Here is a 14,804-nt window from a genome sequence, read left to right on the forward strand (position 1 = left end):
ACTAGCATCCCATCCAGGGGGGAGTAGCAATACTCCTAGTCGCTTAATGCTACGGAAACCGGGATAAGCTCCGGCTGTATGGGCCTCATGGCTCGGAGACAGACTTTTTACCTTAATATGCAAAATTCAAGTAAACAGACCACCTTTCGGTCTTGTCGCGTGCACTTTTGTGCTTTTTTCCGACAACCTTTCTCGAATTAGCTGTATGTGACGCTACGTCACGCCATTTTAGGCCGTTCTGTCACGATAAGTCATGCTATCTTAAGCCATCTTGTTACACTGCATGTTAGTTTACAAATCGTAAGCGTAAAAAGAACAATATCATTTTGTAAACACTACAGTTTGTTGCGTTTTAAAGTTTCGTTTGTAATTTTTTATTATGTAATCTGTCATCATTTTATGTGGACTTGTTTCGTTACCAGGTTCTTCAACAACAGCGGATTGAGCAAGAGAGACGACGCAACCAAACAACCACTCCTGAGCAAGCTGTTGATCCGGGTTCTTTCCTACGTAACCTGGCCCCTTCCCTGCGACAAACAGTCTTGGCTGACATTGATGACTCTCTTCTCCCTCTACTGCCGACCGACCTGGCCTCCGAGGCCCAGACTCTGCGCAGAGAAATAGAGGCCAGGCACCACAGGCTACTCCAGGAGCGTTTTAACTTTGGCAGTGGAGACAGAGCTTCGGCTATTTCTGCTCTGTTACGCCACTCAGCTTTGTCTCGACATGGTGCAGGTTCCCACTTTGCAAGGCTGCTTCCCTCGGGGGGAGGGCTAAGTGGCAGGGTGACAGGGTTTTCGAACAACCCTCCATACCTCCCCGCTCCAAACCGCAAGATCGTGGGACGTCACTTACTGGATCACGAGGCACTCACGTGCCTCCTGGTTCTTCTCTTTGTGGAAGAACCTCGCCTTAACACCGGACGCTTGCACAAGGTGCTTAGGAACCTGTGTTATCACGAGGAAACACGCTCGTGGCTGATAAACGCCATGATTACAATTCTAAGAAGAACTAGCGGGCAACAGTCGGACGGGTCTTGCCCTGTACCTAGCGTGGAGAGCTCGTCCCACGCCGAGGCGTCATCATCTAATTTTGACCCTGATAGAACTGAGAGTCCGTGCAGGCTCGATGAGTATCTGCACACTCAAGAATACTCATCAACCGATTCAAAAGCCTCGAAGCAACACTCTTGGCTGTCGTTCGGTATGCGTACTTCCCTAGGATCACGGACAAATGTGTTTTGTATAAAGCGCCAAGGAAAGGCTGGACTTGAGCGAAGCACAAACGTTAGCATACACCCTCAAGCATCGCATTTCGTGTGTAAGCATGTGCTTGATGCGTTGTTGTTCCTAGCGAAAAGCTTTCCCGCTAGTTTCACTCCGTTTCAGGCGGCAAAGCCGCACCCATCGTGTAGCAAAGAGGAGAGTTCGTCAAGTGAAGGAAAACAAGTCGCTTCCACTTCTCAAGAAAGCACAGACTTCTGGGATATCCTGCTTAAACTAGATACCGCTGGTAGTGGAAGAAAAGGAAAAAGTGCGGCTAAAACAAGCTCGAGTCAGTCACACTTAACATCAACAACAGATTCACCTACAGAGGAATTAAAAGACTTTTCCACGGCACCTATTGGACAGCTTTTAGTTGCACTTGCACAGCCGGTCGTACAGGAAAGTGTTGTTGTGACAGACAAACTTTTACGTTTGTTATCGGTAACGTCATCTGCACTGCCGGACATGCCTGAGAAATCGAGCAAACAGACGGAAGGAAGTGAAGCTGCGTCGTCGGAAACGGTTCCTGCTGAAACGATAGCTCAGGCACCAGTGGCTGAGCCTGTCACACAATCTCTTAATACCGGTGAGGCCGTGACAAACGTGAGCGTGTCAGTACCCGAGGAGAGCGTGACGGCGCATCACCTGACCGTGCATACGCCGGGTTCAGAGACCGAGTCTGTGGCTTCATCACTGATTGTTGAACGATCATCAGAAGCAGGTGGGGAGCCTCATGAGGTGGAATCACTAGACGGTGGATCCGCAGACGAGCTTCTGTCTCACCCCAGTGAGACCTCATCCCATCCAGGGATGGGTGAGCCTATGATTGTTGAGGTGACACCACCTCTTGATCCACACTCGCACCCTTCCAGTCAAGACAGCACCTTGTTGACAACTACAACAGCAGCAGCGGCAGCAGCTAAAGAAATGCCTGAACAGAAAGCTTCCGTGGTCAAGGAAGGCCATTTGCGGCTGGTAGTGAATGTACTCACTTCTGGTATGTGCTCGGAAGAAGGGCTGGAGGATGCCACCACCCTACTGCTGCAGGTGTCTCGCCTGAACCCGCAAACACGGGACAGTGTGTTGGAGCTGCTGCTAGAGGGCGCTCGAAGGATAGGGGAGATGTTACAGCAGAATATTGCCGTACTGTTGAGTGAACTGATAGAACACAACAGGAATGCTCCTCCAAAGGATGAAACAGAACCGAAAAAAGGTGAGGATTTTTGCGATTGTATTACAAAGTTTAAAACCACCTTATTTTCACTTTAGTGCCGAACGAAATTTCTGTTTGCTTTCGTTTTGCATTTCTACGTTTGATAGGCTTATAAAAGCTCACACCGCTTTCACAACCAATCGTACTTTACTGTACACCCAGCGCGTACAGTAAAGTACGCGCTGGGCATGGAATATACGCTGCGTGAATAATATCTCAATAAACTTTTAAAAAATTTTCGTAGAAAATTGGACACTACATTCTCGTTATTTGAGGTCCGAGCTTAAATGCAGCGCAAAACAAAATTGGGATTCAACTGGTAAATTACACAGGCGACTCCTGCAATATCGCGCTAGTTTACACGCGTGCAAACTCGCGGCGACTTCATTACGACTTTATCGCCGCGATATCGCGGGAGACTTCGTGCAACTTCGGCGCGACCAATTCAAATACCTTATTATAGGAAATTAACGATACATGTTATTAACGCGAATTTCAAAAATTCCCGTTAATTTTATGTATTTAAACTTTTTCACCAAAAGCATTTCACCAGAACTTTTCCTAAATTCGCGTTAAATTTATTACGCGTAAATTTTGTTCGCGTTGTTAAATTGCCTCGTTATATTCCTATAATAAGGTATAATGAGCAGTTTTCTCTTACTATTATAATCTAAATCCACGCTTTTCGGCTAAATGTTAGATTAAAAAAAGTAAACCATTACTCACCAAGACTTTCGCCTTCAACGGTTCAAAACCAATCTTCTTTTACCTTGCAGGAAAGAGACCAGCCTCACTTGTACTCCCCACTGCGCCTCGAAGACCAACAAGGGGCGGCCACCAAGCTGGCTGGGCGACCATGCCTGGTGGCACGAGAGCTCGGAGACAGCAGCAAAACAGACAAGTGCGTTACGATCTTCACTTGCCGTCCATGCCTGCATTGACGTGCAAGACGTCCAGCCAAGCGCTGCTGCTAAGAGTACTTAAGGTCATCCTGCAGCTTAGAGAGGCGGCGCGGAAAACTGCTTCTGGAACGACGTCTTCGAGGTCGAGAACGTCGCAGAGAAGAGGTGGGTTGAGATCGATTTACTTGCGATTTTATTTTGATGGGAAGTATGTTTACTGCTTTTGCAGACGCATTCAGTGGGACTTGCTATTACGGAAATCCCGTCTCCCAGGATTGTACCGATTCAATTTCTCAGAAAAGAAGTGAAAAAAGGAAGTCAAAAGCGATGCTGGTAGAAATGAATACGCACAAGAGTTTTTAAGGGTGTTCTATCACGGTGCATTTTGAAAAAATTGGCTAATTTTTTCACGCGCCCTTCCCCCGTCTATGCTCCTTAAATTAAAGGGATATTATACCTTAGCTTGTTTTACATTTTGTCATGTATTTACGTTCACCTGACGACTTTAAAAACTCTCTTCCAAGTGTATGCCTACCCATATTGTTTTTTGAGTGCAAAAATTCCTCCCCTCGCTTGTCCGTGAAAAGGGCCAAAATGGCCGACACCTCTGGAGCTAAGCCTGATTTCTGTTACAAAGAGAATTCCTAGTCGCCTCATGGATGGGATGCTAGTCCATCGCAGGGTTTAATACCTCCATCATTTTGTCAGGATTTTCTAACTGTTTGTTGGTACCCATTATACTCCTGGGTAGAGAGAAAGAGGCATCTGTGAGTGTAAAGTTTAATTTCCTAGCACAGTGCAATTGGCCGTTCCGAGGTTGCGCAGGGAACTGGGGCGAGTTTCAAATTTCAAGTAATCGATAATCTGACACCACAACATGAAAGAACCCGGTGAGATTGGTCATTCGACCAAGTTTGACGCTTTTAGGATGCACACAGACGAAGTAATGGGCCTTAAAACATGGTTAAAAATCCATACAAACGTCTCTTATTTTGAGACAGCGTCCCCCAAAACCATATAAACTCTTAAATTTTTTATGCTTTTTGTGATACTCTTTAAAATGGGCAAACATAGTGATTTTCATCTTAGTTTCTTTCAAATAATGGGTCTTTGGCAGGATTTTGCAGCTGTCACAAAACGGATAAAAATTTTAAGAGTTTATATGGTTTTGGGGGACGCTGGCTTACAATTAGAGACGTTTGTATGGATTTTTAACCATGTTTCAAGGTCCATAACTTCGTTTCCGTGCATCCTGAAAGCATCAAACTTGGTCAAATCACCAAACTCATCGCGATCTTTCATGCGGCGGTGTCACCTCGGAACGGCCACATTAGTTCGTTGGGTGAAGGAAATGACCTTAGCCTGCGCCGGAACCCAGACTGCTCGATCCATAGTCCAATGCGCTTAAATTTAAGAAGCCTGGGACTTATTTTCAGAATTTTACGGTTATACGATCGGTGAAATACCCAATGTCATGGAAACTTGTCATTATTTTACAGTTACAGACGAGAGTTCCGTGGTCCAGCGGCTTGTCCAGGGATCACGTGGTCTGGGTGCTGTGATCGCGGCAATAGAAAGCGAAGCAGAGGCCATCTTTGAAGCTTTCTCGCACATGCGCGCCCTGCGCTCTGACCACCAAGGGGATCACGGAAGAGCAGGTGGTCAGCGGAATGAACCGGCGGCTCAAGGAGAAAACAGTCAGGATGGAAACAGACCTGAGGGGGGTGACCAGGAGGGAGGAAGTTCTCAGCAAGGTGAGAAATGAAAAGTGGCAGAGAATAACTTCGCTTGAGTCGCCATGTGGAATTTCGTGCCGACAGAAGGTCAAGTGCTGACAAGTTGATAAAACCATTTTGGATTTTACAGCTGCGATACAGGAATTTGTTTCAGCATCACTTTGACCTAATAGGTTCCTGTCATTTGTCGAGTACTAATCCACAAAATTCAGCATTGTTGAATCTGCGTAGAGAGGTTGATTATTTACATAAAACTATCGAAACGTCAGCTTGCCAAATTTGCCACAGTCGTTACTTCAGATTGAGGCTATTAAAGTATGATATGAAGAATTATGCAGATCGAGGAGAGTGTTATCCGCCGAAGTCGAACGCTGAGGCGGATAACACCGTCCGAGATCTGCATAATTCTTCATATCATACAAAAGCCGAATTCAATAGTTGTTCTATTATTCAAAACTGGAAGCGGAGGGGGGGGGGAGGGGGGGTGTATATGTTTTACTTCGTTTGTTTATATAATTGCAATTATACTCGGAAGTCGCTTCGTGGCCCTTGTATGTTGGGATTTCTTTAAAAGTGTCCTTAGCAGTCATTTGTTGTCACGCAACGCTTCCAGGGGAGATAAGGGTTGTGTGACAGCGGAAAAACGGCTGCGTTAAGGACTCGTTGTTTAGAAACTGATCGTGTTTATTGACATCTCTTACAAGGTGCATCTACATCAGAAGCAGCTGCAAATGAGCCTGAACTGCCGCTGCTGAGTGAACAGATCACCCTGGAGGAGCTGTGGGACACGTTAGGCGAGTGCCTGTCTGAGCTGGGTAGAACGTCTGATAGTCACGCTGTACTGGTGCTGCAGCCTGCTGTGGAAGCGTTCTTCCTTGTCCATGGCACTGAGAAACAGGTGATTGTCACGTGTAAAGTTCATCTTTGGGGGAGAGGAACGGACGAATGGACGGAGAGAGAGATGGAGGGAGATAGGGCGGGAAAAAGGGTTAGGGGAGGGAGAGTGGAACGGTAGGACGGAGAGGGAGGGAGAGAAGGAGAGAGGGTGGCAAGGAATGGGTAGGGCGGGAGGGCACTCAGGAAGGGGGGGTGGGCAGGGTTGAAGAAAGGAGGAAGGGAGAGAACAAGTGTTGCAAACGCTTAGTAGTAAGCCGGCGAAAGAATTCAGGGCTCAAAATAACGGCCGGTCAAAGGACAATGTCCGGCCAAAATGACGATTTGTCCGGACAAAATTTTGGTTGGGCGGTCATTTTGACCGGTCACATGCACGACTTTCAAATAAATAACACACAAAAAAATTTATTCGCAGTATGTCTTGAAATTTTACAGTAAAATCATAAAATATCATAGCAGCAAGCTCTTGCAGTCACAAATTTGTAGAATACAGATAAGACGGTCACACGGATTTGTTAGTGGTTTGCTTAAATAAAAACAGGAAACATCCACGTCTGTAAATACGCTAAACAGACAACAATGAACATGGCATCAATCTACGTCTGCTATTAATACTATTTAGTGTTCGGTAGTAAAGACCAGTAAAGTGCTAACAACCAAGATCGCCTCCACCCGTAAGTCGTTAAATAATGTAAAACTTGCAGAGTAACATAAAATTACGGCTACTGAGCATTTTGTTTTATGTAGAGTAGAACGCAGAAGAAATGGAAATTCAAAAAGCGAACATAATAAAATGACACATTTAGCGATCAAAACATTTAAGCTTAAGCCTTATTAATACTCTTTAACAACAAGTGTTTTAGCTTATGAGGCGAAATTTTTGGCAGAATAGGCTATTGCTTTAAAGAAAATACTCAATATTTTGACCGGTCAAAAACGAGACATGACCGAGCAAAAATTGATTTGGCCGGTCAACATGACCGGTCAGTATCCAAAAATTATTTTGAGCCCTGGAATTTGTTCTGCAGTCTTAAGAAACGGTGATATGTCCCAAGGAATAGTTGGTCAGCATTGAGTAGAAGTAAAATGTATCACATTAAACAAAGTATATCAACATTAAAACCAAGCAAATTCGTACGACATGTAGATGTGTTACGCTATCAAGCCTTAAATCTTACTGAACGTAAAATAAAGACGTTAAGTAGATGTAAACAACGTGTTTATTTTCCTTAAAACAGGAAAGCAGCTCAACCCAAAACCAAGGCGAGCAACCTCGCTCTGGACATAGGCTGTCCTCAGTGAGTTCAGAAATCATGCCAGCCTCTCCCGGGCCACTTTCCCCAGGCCCCATGAGTCCAAGCCGACAGATGTCAGTCACATCTGTGACGTCAGACCTGCCCTCTGACACGCAGAAGTTCCTTCGATTTGCTGGTAAGATAATTATTACAAAAATTTCTTGGTTTGCTATAAACGTAGCATTGCTGTAAAAAATCTGAAGTCTTGTTTGTCGAGTTCGTATCCCGTGTGGCTGACGTTTTCGTTTCTCCTTCACGCACTGGTAAAAGTTAAAACGGAAAAGCCGGGAATATTCTTGTTGTAGAAGGAATCACCGAACCATGCTTTGGTCTTCGCTGTTGGAGCGTTTATTTTTAAAGGAGCTAGGTCACGGGGATTTCGCAGATTTTTGGTCCAAACTATTCTGAAATCAGTGGTAGGCAACTTAACCTATGATGCTTTGAGCATCTAAAGGAAGATATAATTTTAATTTGCAGATAGAAATCAAGCTACGGCCAAAAAGATCGATTTTTGAAGACGCGCGGAAACATCGTGAAAAGTTTAGCCTCAAGTTTCCGTCTTAGCCATCCGAAGCCAAAGACGTTTGTCGACAGGTTTGGGTTTCCTACAACCCAAATATAAGTTTTGGCTGTTTAAAAATCTGTTAAAATCCGTGGTAAAGCCCCTTTAAATTTCCGTTTTTCGAGCTCCTCATAACGTTTTTCCTTTGATGCTGTTGTTTATAGAGAAGCACCGAACCGTCCTGAACCAGATTCTCCGTCAATCTACCGTCCACCTGGCTGACGGACCGTTCGCGGTCCTCGTGGATCACACGCGTGTTCTCGACTTTGACGTCAAACGTCGGTTCTTCCGACAAGAGCTCGAACGACTTGACGAAGGAATCCGACGAGACGATCTCACGATCCATGTACGACGCGAACACGTGTTCGAAGACTCCTATCGCGAGCTGCATCGGAGATCTTCAGAGGAGATGAAGTCCCGATTATACGTGGTGTTCGAAGGGGAAGAGGGGCAAGATGCCGGGGGGGTTACTCCGGGAATGGTTCGTGATTATGTCCCGGGAGATGTTCAACCCCAACTACGCCCTGTTCACGACCTCGCCAGGGGACCGCGTTACGTACCAGCCCAACCCACTGTCCAACTGCAACTCGAATCACTTGAGTTACTTCAAATTCGTGGGCAGGATCGTTGCCAAGGCAATTTACGACAACAAGCTGCTGGACTGTTTCTTTACGCGCTCCTTCTACAAGCACATCTTGGGTAAGGCTGTGCACGTCACGGATCTAGAGTCGTTTGACTACGCGTTCTATCAGGGTCTGCTGTATCTGCTGGAACACGACTTGAGTGAGATTGACATGGAGCTTACATTCAGCACAGAGGTAATGTACAATAAAACACAGATAAGTTTGTTTTTCACCATTTAACATGGCTTAACGGAAATATCTCGTTCGCGTTTCAAGGAATACAAAAACGCTTTCATTATCTCATATATCTATGTAAAGCGGTGTTTTGTAAATTTTTGGGTGATTTTTGGGGATGTTGGGAGAAGATAGTTTTTTTCTCAAAGGATTAGTACAATTTAGAGAAATAAGAAATATTGGGGAATTAATGTGATTTTAAAATTAGAATTTTTTAGTTAAAAATTGGTAGACGGACACCAGACAGTCCCCCTGACAACCTGGAGTGGTCTTGCGTGGGGGTCAACTGTCTGGTGGTGTTTCAATTTTTTTTCTTCAATCCCTTCTTTAAACCTCCTAAAATTTCATTCCCATTTAGGTATTATCCCCTCTAAAGTTAAGGGTTTTAGCATCCAGACAAATGTACCATTATTGTGTTGGGAAAGTAATTTAAAAAGCCTTCGATGTCGGGATTTAATCGAACGCGTCATGTGACTACTCGGATATCTTTAGAGTTTCTTCGGTCGTCTTAAGGGATACAAAATTATCTTCTGATCTAGCCAACTGGTCTGCCTCCTGCCAGTTGGGATTTTTAACCTTGTTATGTTTATTTGAAAATATTTATTTCCTCTATTTCAGTGGCGTGCCTGTAAACTAGCTATCTCGTTGAGATATGAAGCTAAGTGCATGACTACTATAAACATATATTTATATTTTTTATTTATTTATATCTCGAAATGATAGTTTACTAAGGTATAAGAACGCTCCAGAAGTGATAAAAAGGCATTAAGAGGCTGGGAGGGTAAGATTAGGAAAGAACCTCTTGGGGAACTTGTGACTTGTCTGTTGTAATTTGCAATAATTTTTGTCAGGTTCAAGAATTTGGCTTGTCGGAAATTCGTGATCTGAAAGAAAATGGCCGAAACATCCCCGTCACAGAAGAAAACAAGAAAGAATACGTGAAGCTTGTGTGTCAGATGAAAATGACTGGAGCCATCATGAAGCAGATCGAATCATTCCTGGCGGGATTTTACGATATCATTCCCAAGCGACTGATTTCAATCTTTGACGAGCAGGAGCTGGAGCTTTTGATCTCTGGGCTGCCTAACATCGACTTAGATGACTTGAAAGCCAACACGGAGTACCATAAGTACACCGAGAACTCGTTACAGGTATTTGCCGTCAAGTATCCTTATTAATTTTCATATATTGCCCTTAATAGTTCTTTTGAGAATTTAGTGTTACAACAAGGTGATGGTTCTGTTAATTCTCATCGCTGTTTGCTTTATTATGTATTGTTACTTTTAGGTTACTATTGTTAGCGGCTACTAATTTTAGTGATTTTAGCGAGTTGGGCGAAAATCGCTAACAAAACTACTCGCTAAAATTTGTCTCGCTCGCATTTAATACTCGTTAAATTTAAGACCCCCCCCCCCCCCCCCCCCCACACACACACCAAAGGAAAACAAAACTAACATAGTCGACTTGAAAAATTCTTTAAAAAATGGATGCCGGTAACTTTGTTTTTTCTGGCAATGCAAATGTTCGTTCAAATTCAACAGAGTTTGTTCTTTTACTGAACATTTATTTCCTTTTCAGCCAAATGATCATTTAAAACTGGTTTACACGATATCACTATTTTTTTTTAAATTTTCGGAAAATCGCTAAGTTAAATAGTCGCTAAATCTTGTTCAGAAAAAGTCGCTAAAATTAGTAGCCGCTAACAATAGTAACCTAAAGATACTAAATCTCAGCAAAGTGTTTCCATTAGTTTTATAACAGATCTGCCATATGCCCTTTTGTGGTCAACAGGTATTGGCTTAACTGTAGTGAATGAATAAATTGAGATACATGAAGTTGGTGTGTCAAATGCAACTACATTCTGTCACTTCATGAAACTAAAAAAAACGCTTTTTGAATTCCAACGCACAAAATAAACAGAAATCTCTCAAAGACATTTTCCAAATTTCTAACAATTCGAACAAACCTGATAGAGAATGGCATCTTCACGTTTTTCACATGATATTAATACTATCCTCGCCTACAATCGTAAACAATCCTCTCTTTCTACTGGGGTCCTATCATTTGTGTTTTGTCTAGTACTGTTCTCAAAAAAATCAAATAGTTGTTGGGTTGTCTTGAATGAGGGTGTAGTTTTAGCTTAATCTTTACATAGCAAGAAAATGTGTCGTCAAGAAAGTAACCAAACTCTTTGGTAACTTAGTTTCTATTTATTTATTTAGATCCAATGGTTCTGGAGAGCTTTGCGTTCATTTGACCAGGCAGACCGCGCCAAATTTCTCCAGTTTGTGACGGGTACGAGCAAGGTACCCTTACAAGGTTTTGCCGCACTAGAGGGCATGAATGGATTCCAGAAATTTCAGATCCATCGCGACGACAGATCCACTGACAGATTGCCCTCGGCGCATACTTGGTGAGTTTTTTTATTGTTGAATTTTCCAGCTTTTAATTTAGTGGTGATGTCATTAAAAGTTTATATTTGACGTAAACGTCGTTGAAACCGAAATGCATCAATTCTGAAATAGCCATCTTTCAAGCCACCCTTTGGTTCGTCACGCAATGCGCGTCGTGCGTGATGTGTTGCGTGACTGTTCGTTTCAAAGGCGTATAAGATGGCTGGGTGTGAACTTCTAACTTTTTCTGTTTGATCGTTTGATCGTAAACTAGCTTCTAGGTTTACTCGCTATTCGCAGCCAGAGTTTACAAAAAGGGCGTTTAACCTCATCCGAAAATTATATACATATTTTTAACAGCGATCGTCGAAGCTCTGTTAAAATTTCCAACTGCGAGCATAAGAATAAAAATAGGATAGATCGTTTGTATCGTTTTTTTATTTATCTTTCTGAGAAGACTGAGAACTTGTTGTATTGTGGTTGTTTTTTTTATTTTTTTTTTTTTTTTGTGTTTGTTAAGGAACTGATATGTGATTGATTATTTTCTTTATTCTCATCACTTGTCTGCTTGACAATGTATTGACATAGTAGGGAGAAATTAGAAGTTTATCCCGTTAAGCCCTGATTTTTAGCCTTTTTTCTCCAGTTTCTTAAATTGGTGAGTATTGTGTCACTGTTTTTTTCTCTCCACCAAATTATTTCATTTATTCTGTCATAGTTATCACTCTTGACATTTTTTTCTTTCTGTTTGCAGTTTCAACCAGCTTGATCTCCCGGCGTATGAAACATACGACAAACTGCGCTCCATGTTGAACAAGGCTGTGGACGAATGCCCTGAAGGATTTGGCCTGGCGTGAAACCATACAAACACAAGATTTACACATAACAATTAGAGACGTAAAAGAGACAACAACGCCATATACTGTAGCCAAAGACTTACTGTTTGGTGAAATGGCTTAACTCGATGGATAAGCGGACTAAATTAAAAAGAATGGAACATTTCTGAAGACTAAGGCACGATTATCTAGCGACTTGAGCAGTGTGGATTGGAGTGGATTGCTGGATGGTGCATGGAACTTATTTGGTAAAACGTGTGCAGTAGCGTGATTTGGATTATTGAACAAACGACTGCTGTCGTAGCTGAGGGAGGAGCTGTGTCACGTGAGCGTTGTCACGCAAGAGTGGCGTCACGCAAGGACATTACGTCACGCAGCCATTTTCCTTCCCCCAAGTCGCTGAGCTTTGATACTTGTTGCTGTTGTCAGTTTGGGCGATAAAAAAACTGTTTTCATATTAAAGTAGCAAAGGAGAGAGAAACGGACGCCACTAAAAAAGAATTTGGTGGACGTGTTTGAAGCTCCATTCGCATGAAGCGATGCTTAAATACATGAGTGTCCAAGATGTCACGCAACAGTTCTGTTAAAAAGACAATCTTGAACATTTTGAGTAAAAGTAGTTGTCAGTGTTAGAAACCCCTGGCCCAAGCTGACGTGTTTAATTAAAGCAGATTTTGAAACAATAAAAACGGTTTCCATTTCCGTTGGGCTGTGTGTTTTATTTTGTGCATTTGTTGCCAGGCAGAAGAACAACAAGTCAATCCATTAATGTTCTTTATTTAGCTGTCTTGCAGAAGAAATAACCGATCACAAACACTCTGAATAGATCGACCGAAAACTTCAAAAAATCGCACGAGGTCGGGACTTCGTTACCAGGTCCTCTCGTATCACATTGCGTGGTTTTGATTACGTCAAGTACATAACGTCACACATTTCCTCATCTAAAAATTTGTAGGAACGCTTGAAGTACGGATAGGTAAGGGCCGAGAGAAAAGATAATCTATTTTAATTCAAGCAAAAAAAGAAACTCGACTTTTATCACAACAAAGCAGACCGAATAAACTAATTTAACGGAATCTTTATCCTTAAAGCTCTTTTGTTTGAAAAAACTACGGTTCGCTCAGTTTCCGATATAACTGTATTGTTGCCGCCAATATCGCGCTGTCATATAGTTAAACATGGCTTAAATCATTTTGGACATAATCGTTAATTGCTTACCAAGGTTTATTGACTAGAAATAATCACCATTATGTAATAACAAATTAACCGTATTTTTTCGGTTTCAGGATGATTTTTAGTTTCATAAAAGTGCATGATTTAGCAATGAAGGATAAAAATGTAAAAAGAAATACGTTCATAAAACGCATCTCGGATATGCAACTGAGCAATTTGTTTTGCCACGTCAAGATGTATTGAACTGTACAATGGCGCTTAAATACACTTGTTAGTGTGGTTCTAGACTCTACATCGAATTTAACCAAAACAGGAAAACTTATTTTGCTTAGATTTTTTCTGTCAGACAAAATCCTATCACTGAATTGCATTTCAGGATGAATATTAATTTTCACACGATTTGTTACATCGGCAGAACGATTCGCAATATCGGCTTTTGTACATCGTTTACAATACATTTCTGCGATATTTTTAGAACGCTGCATAAACTGTTTACTCAAAGAAAGCGCAAAAAAACAGCAATTGTTTTAAGAACCCAACAGCGTTCTGTTTGGGGTTTTTTTGTTTCTTGGTGAGACATTTTATTTCACCGAAATACGTCAATTATAAACTTCCACCATCCAAGCAATTTACATGAAAGATACCATCCCGTAAACAAATGGCTTTTTCTTTCATAACGTGTTGTTTTCACACCTTACAAAAGGCTGGCCACTTTTACCGTTCGAATGAAACGTATATGAATATTTCTTTGCTAAATCGAGACATTTTCGTGTCTTTTCGCCGCGGCAAAATATATCGGGTATTATCAAAGTTTTCACCTGTCGCGGGCAGCTCGAAATAAATCGAATGAATTATTGATTAGTTTCAGATGGCTTTCCATGGAAACCAGTCGGTTGAAGATGTTAAAAGCTCGATAAGAACTGTAATGGCAGCTTAGCATGGCTAGCTATCCGACTTTCCTACCTTCGAGTCAGGAATCTAAGTTTAATGCTCAGAGAACCCCTCATCGAACAACAGATCGGAAAAAAGAAGACTTGATCGCACTACCACCCGTTCGAGGTAAGCGGCCTTTTATGTTTCTGTGTTTATTTTTACGCTTATAAAACCAGCCTGACCACGATGGCTTATTTAAACCGGATCAAAGCCCTTCCTAATTTGTAGCTTTTGTCATAGAGTCCGGTTTTTTGTCGAAAGATGTCTAGAAAAACCTCATATTTTTACAGTCATTTCTGAGTCGCCCGCTAAAAAATTCATTTTCAGATGAAGCGATAACTCAATTCACTGCCACTTGCCAACAGTATTTCCTTTACTTATTGATATCAAGATAAAGATGTTTTCACGTTCAATACATCGCTGGGAATACGAATTCTTCAGTGTTAGGTCTTTTAAAGCCAGTTATTTCTTACTCTCATATCAGTAACGGTTTTTATATCGACCGTGAAATCTATTGGAAGGAGTTACTAACTAGTCGAAACATTAACAAATGAGTTCTTTGTCTTCTAAAGCGAGTAAAAACCGCTGTAAATTGCGCATATTAATTCTGGCAGAGAAAAGAATACACAAAAATTAAAGCTATTCCTCATCAACCAGCCTTTTAACTGTAGAAAATGTTATCACTGTATCAAAGCGAGCACAATTTATTTTTAGGCAAATGAACACGATAATTCGAAAAATATTT

General features: G+C 42.1%; 2 protein-coding genes across 3 annotated transcripts in view; both read left to right on the plus strand.

Annotated features, from left to right (window-relative positions):
* The window catches only part of LOC144628954 (E3 ubiquitin-protein ligase HUWE1-like), a 58,893-nt gene extending 46,238 nt beyond the window's left edge, over positions 1–12,655 (plus strand). The window contains 10 exon segments of the mRNA XM_078487077.1: positions 423–2,478; positions 3,255–3,545; positions 4,880–5,134; positions 5,821–6,014; positions 7,249–7,441; positions 8,032–8,327; positions 8,329–8,685; positions 9,576–9,875; positions 10,947–11,137; positions 11,872–12,655. Coding sequence (XP_078343203.1) covers positions 423–2,478; positions 3,255–3,545; positions 4,880–5,134; positions 5,821–6,014; positions 7,249–7,441; positions 8,032–8,327; positions 8,329–8,685; positions 9,576–9,875; positions 10,947–11,137; positions 11,872–11,974 — 4,236 coding nt within the window. The 3' untranslated portion in view covers positions 11,975–12,655.
* A 1,014-nt stretch (positions 12,656–13,669) lies between these two features.
* LOC144628969 (uncharacterized) overlaps positions 13,670–14,804 on the plus strand; it is a 36,113-nt gene continuing 34,978 nt past the window's right edge. The window contains exon 1 of one of the 2 annotated variants that reach the window (XM_078487103.1): positions 13,670–14,185. In XM_078487103.1, coding sequence (XP_078343229.1) covers positions 14,065–14,185 — 121 coding nt within the window. In that variant the 5' untranslated portion in view covers positions 13,670–14,064. The remainder of the gene's footprint in view (positions 14,186–14,804) is intronic. The other variant, XM_078487102.1, reaches the window with a different exon arrangement.

The sequence above is a fragment of the Oculina patagonica genome, chromosome 10, assembly GCF_052425735.1.
Source record: "Oculina patagonica isolate OP01 chromosome 10, crgOcupat, whole genome shotgun sequence".
Classification (NCBI taxonomy): Eukaryota; Metazoa; Cnidaria; class Anthozoa; order Scleractinia; family Oculinidae; genus Oculina; species Oculina patagonica.